Below are 4,674 nucleotides of genomic sequence, written 5' to 3'. Positions count from 1 at the left end.
TGAACCCTCACTACTAAAAATATGGGATCAGACATCGGTTCTGAACTGATGTTAAAAAAAAACTGAACCGATGTCTTCGCGTGTGATGTTAAATGTCATCAGGCTTTGACATCGGTTCACAGCCGATGTCTATTACAGTGCTATACATCGGTTTTAAGAATAATTCTGATGTCTTTGCAACAAATTTCAGCTTATATTACAGTATTTCTAGGTGAATATGAGTATATTATGGGGTAATTATCCATTAAAACATGAAACCTACAAGCTCTAAAAGATATTTTTTTAAAAATCTTTCAAACAAACCGATGTGAAAATCTAGATCAGACATCGGTTATGTTGTCTGACCGATGTGAAATGGTCCATCAGACATCGGGTACTTTTATCAACCGATGTAAAATAATGGGTTAGACATCGGTTTCGTTCATTTGGTGATGTTAAATCCTTTTGTTTAACATCAGTGTTTTTTTCTAACCGATGTTTAATCTTTAATATTGTAAAATTTAAGACATCAGCTATTGAAAATTCGATGTTATTTGGCTTAAAATACATTGATTTTTTTACAGAACCGATGTCAAATGACTATTTGACATTGGTTTTTGTAGTTCTTTTTCTTTTAATATTGTTTCACCTGATGTCTTTTGTTCATTTTTACATCGGTTTTAAATTACCATTCTGATGTTAATATATGTACTGTAAATTGCATATGCCATCCTGGTACTATTAATAGCCCAGGGAACCAATTGCATTTTCAACCAGAAAAATACCAACAATATGCAATACATCCAACCAAATTTGTAAAAATATAGAGGTATACATTGATACCAAATTTACTAACATTCAATCCAACAAGAGCTCAATTCGGACATTACATTCCAAGTCTAAAATAAACATCCCAACTAAAAACAATAAAACCCAAATTCTCTAGTTATTACATCCAACATTCTAAACATGTTTGACTAGTTAATATGTACCACTTGTCAAATTTCGACAATTCCAAACATAAATCAGAATGATGGATGTAATTGTCACCAAACATCCCTTAATTAACCACCAACCACCAGCAAACACAATATCAATTCACATAGTTCAGAGGAAAGCTATATATATAGATACTTATCATTTTTACATCTTGTCTTGGATAAATTCAAGCACCTCCATCCGCACCTCATCCAGCTCCTGCCTTGTGTAGGACTTTCGAGTTTTGGCTGCCCACTATAAAACACACGTAAAAATTAGCAACCAGAATATTATTAACCAGAATTGCCATATGTATAATTAAAAATAAACAGAACCAACTATTTATAATTTAACCAGAAGAGGACCTTTTCTATATTTAACCGTAATTTTCTTCGTCAATCCAAAACTATATACCAGATAGTTCCTTATCACTAATAAAAACAAGATCCATCTGGAAATCACTAATAATAAAAACTGATAATAAAAATGGCACTCATATTTATCTGTCCTGAAAAACTACACAAAAAAATGCTACATGCCATCTATCGGAAATGATTTGCATACATACCTTGGTAGTAAAAGATAGCTCCTTATCAGCAATGATATCTTTCATGTATCGCATTATAACATAGCCACATTCAACCCCTCCTGGTTGTTTGGGAGATCCATGTTACAATATAAAATCTGAATTAGCACCAGAAATTAATTAAAATTACAAAGTGATAAAAAAATACAAAAAACTTACAAGAAGATTCTTTATCTGAGGAGCTTTATTTCCCCTTCCAGTTTGAGCATTGTAGGATTTCATCGCTCTACATTGCAGAACAACAATAATATACATGATTATTTTTCAAAAGGGAGAATATTTACTATATATATATATATATATTTATATATAGTAATTAACAGAAATATATTACTCTGTTAATGATTTTTCCAACTCATCAAAATGTGTTGGATGTGGCAGAGGGTTCAGAATATAAATGTCGCCATCCCAAATTACAACCAAAATCCAGTGGCAACTATGTTTATAAAAAAGAAAAAAGAAAAACACAAGTCAGAAATTTTAAAAAAACTACCTAAATATATTAATTTGTAAAAGCATGTCTAAATTAAAAATACTTACTTATGATTATGTGGCATGAAGTACATGCGATAGGGACTACTCTCTTTCAACCGATTAACAAAATAAGAATGAAAAGATTTGTTCAACGTAAATGTAGCTCCTGGATCGAAAAATCCATATAAGAACACATCATCATTCTTCCTCTCAATCTTAATCAGTCTTTGCAAGAGCCTACCAGGGAGTGAATTACATTACTTATAATATCCGTATAAAACATGAATATTGAATATGTAACGATAAAAAATTAACTTATGCCATATAAGCAGATATTGCAGCTTGGCCAATCATATCGAACTCCAACAATGCTTTCACATTTTCATGCAATATATAAATTATTTTCTCAGTCCCAAACACGTCTGAATCACACGGAATTGGTATTGACTCCCCAGTGGCTTTCATGAAGACTGCAGCATGTTTGTATAACACCTTGTACTGCTTTGGCACATTCTTATTTAGCTTCATTTTTCTATAATCATCTTGAAGTTTCTGCAACTCATCTTTCCGCTTAGACTGCCCCTGCAACACTTCCTTTTTCTTTTTCTACACAGAATTAAATAAAACAAGAATAATCGGTTATTATTGACATAACTACTATAGAATGCAACAATCAATTTAGAGTATATTGACATTATTTTTATATAACATACCGCCACAGTTGGGTAGATGATCAATTCACGAGGCCATGCTACGTGAGAGCCAACTGCTTGGCGTACAACCTCAATTTCACCATGTATGGGCACTGGAACCGACGCCTCTGGCTGGATGTGTCCGTCAACCGACACACGATCATGTCCGGGCTTTAGAGGCACTCCGTGTACTGAAACATTCATCTCTTCGTGATCATCAAAAACTGTTCCAAAAGCAACCTTGTTCTCTATGCAATCCAGTGCAAGCTCACATGACTGTGGACCCTACATTATAGTGAGGGATCAATTTAATTTTATTGCATAAATCCCAAGTCTGTAGGCATATATCTAGTAGATCTTAATAATATTTTACCTTCTTTCCGCTCGGAGGAGAGGGGTCAAAACCAACAAAGTCTTCATCATTTACCAACAACTGTTTAGCACTCAGCGGTTTAACAGCAACTCCAACATTCCGCTTATCAGCAGCTCCCTCTTTATTAACAGGTACTTGATAACTTGATTTGTCAGAGAACATAGGAGAGTGACCATTCGAAGCATTAACCAAGGCCTTAAGTTCAGCCATCTCCCGCTGATTTCTTTCCAACTGATCCAACAACTCTGCCTTGGTAATTTTAGTCTTTTTCGCTTTCGGCAAATTGAAGAATGCTGTTGGAGTGACAAAGCCGCCAACCCCTCGAACCCTTCCTGCGTGCTCAGGAGTCTGAAGTGCCGTAGTCAACACATCTTCTGTTCCATGTGGAACAAATTCACCCTTCTCCTTCATTTCAAGTAACTCAGCCTGTAAAATAAATACAAACAATTAGTGCATTATTTATGACGCAATTATCTTTGAAGGGAATGCAGTATTAAAAATATCACTTACAATTCTCGCATTTATTTCTGCTTGCTCTTCAGTAAGCTCATCAGGATTCTTTGGCATCCTAGCCTTCCACCAAAAAATTGCACGATCAGGTTTCTCTTTCCGCTTTAAGTTCCCTTTCTTTATCTGTTAAAAAAGAGAAAATGTTTAAACTCCCTTAAAACTTAGAATTGCAAAGCCAAATAGATATGGTTCTTACTTCTTCTTCTCGCAAACCAATATACCCCTTCCTTGACAAGCGGTGATGATATTTCCGTTTACCCACTCTATTGCTCTGTAACTTACGTTGTTCCTGCACCAAAATAAATTAGTAAAAATTAATAAATATTATTTAACCAAAATCTATTTAATCATTTAGCAAGTAAAATGGCAATCATGTATATTTTATTAGTAGAATATATTCATACCAGCCATTTGGGGCTCGTCCTCTCTGCAACAAATTTCTTCCAAGGTTCTTTACCAACAAACGCATACTTCTTCGGAGGCTTCATCAATTTCTTCTTTTTTCCAATAAATGGCATCACATATTTTGCAGTTAAATCAGCTTTAAACTGCCTCCATTTTTCACCTGCCGATTGTAGCACAAGCTTCTCACTTTCTGGGGCAATTTTGAATGTGTCCTAAAGAGCCACATAATATAAATTAGCCACATAATTTACAGTCACAATTTAAATAAAATGAAGAAGTCAACAAGGGATATAATTTACCTGGACATCATCCCATAATTTTGCTTTTAGATCACAATCCACTTTTGGCCAGTTTTCAGTATCGATTGGAATCATTGTCCTTGAGAGCATTCCTATGTAAGACTGTAAAGTAGGCCTTGTATTTCCGATGGGAACTCCAAAATCATTGTATCTAACTTTAAATTTCTTTCCCCGAGCTTTCTTCACCACTACTTTGTGAAGAGCTGAAACACCACGCGCACCTCCTAGCCTTTTTTTTGCAGATTCAGAAGTGGTCATCATTTCTTCACAACTACTTTGAGTTTGATATTGTGGAGGGACTTGAACCAACTTTTCATTACAAGTCTCTGAAGTTTTGACATCAGGAACAATCTCATCATCAACCTTTTCAGAGTTATT

The 4,674-nt window shown here is 34.6% G+C and overlaps 1 protein-coding gene across 1 annotated transcript; it reads right to left on the bottom strand.

Annotated features, from left to right (window-relative positions):
* Nucleotides 1–778: 778 nt before the first annotated feature.
* Nucleotides 779–2,171, bottom strand: LOC141663764 (uncharacterized). The gene is made up of 5 exons (XM_074469576.1): nucleotides 2,084–2,171; nucleotides 1,878–1,979; nucleotides 1,704–1,769; nucleotides 1,526–1,625; nucleotides 779–1,212 (listed from the first exon to the last, which is right to left on the bottom strand). Exons 1-5 carry the CDS (start codon nucleotides 2,107–2,109, stop codon nucleotides 1,123–1,125), a joined length of 384 nt encoding a protein of 127 aa, XP_074325677.1. The 5' UTR covers nucleotides 2,110–2,171; the 3' UTR covers nucleotides 779–1,122.
* Between the last annotated feature and the right edge of the window lie 2,503 nt (nucleotides 2,172–4,674).

Source organism: Apium graveolens, chromosome 6, assembly GCF_009905375.1.
Source record: "Apium graveolens cultivar Ventura chromosome 6, ASM990537v1, whole genome shotgun sequence".
NCBI classification, from domain to species: domain Eukaryota; kingdom Viridiplantae; phylum Streptophyta; class Magnoliopsida; order Apiales; family Apiaceae; genus Apium; species Apium graveolens.
This window is presented reverse-complemented; position numbering and strand designations above follow the sequence as displayed.

Excerpts from the sequence above, each read along its gene's own strand:
- LOC141663764 (XM_074469576.1), bottom strand. The coding sequence starts at position 2,109 with ATGTACTTCATGCCACATAATCATAA. Across the intron at positions 1,626-1,703 it reads CCTCAGATAAAGAATCTTCT|TGGATCTCCCAAACAACCAG; the intron begins TGTAAGTTTTTT and ends TATATTGTAACA. Across the intron at positions 1,213-1,525 it reads AGCTATCTTTTACTACCAAG|TGGGCAGCCAAAACTCGAAA; the intron begins GTATGTATGCAA and ends TGTGTTTTATAG.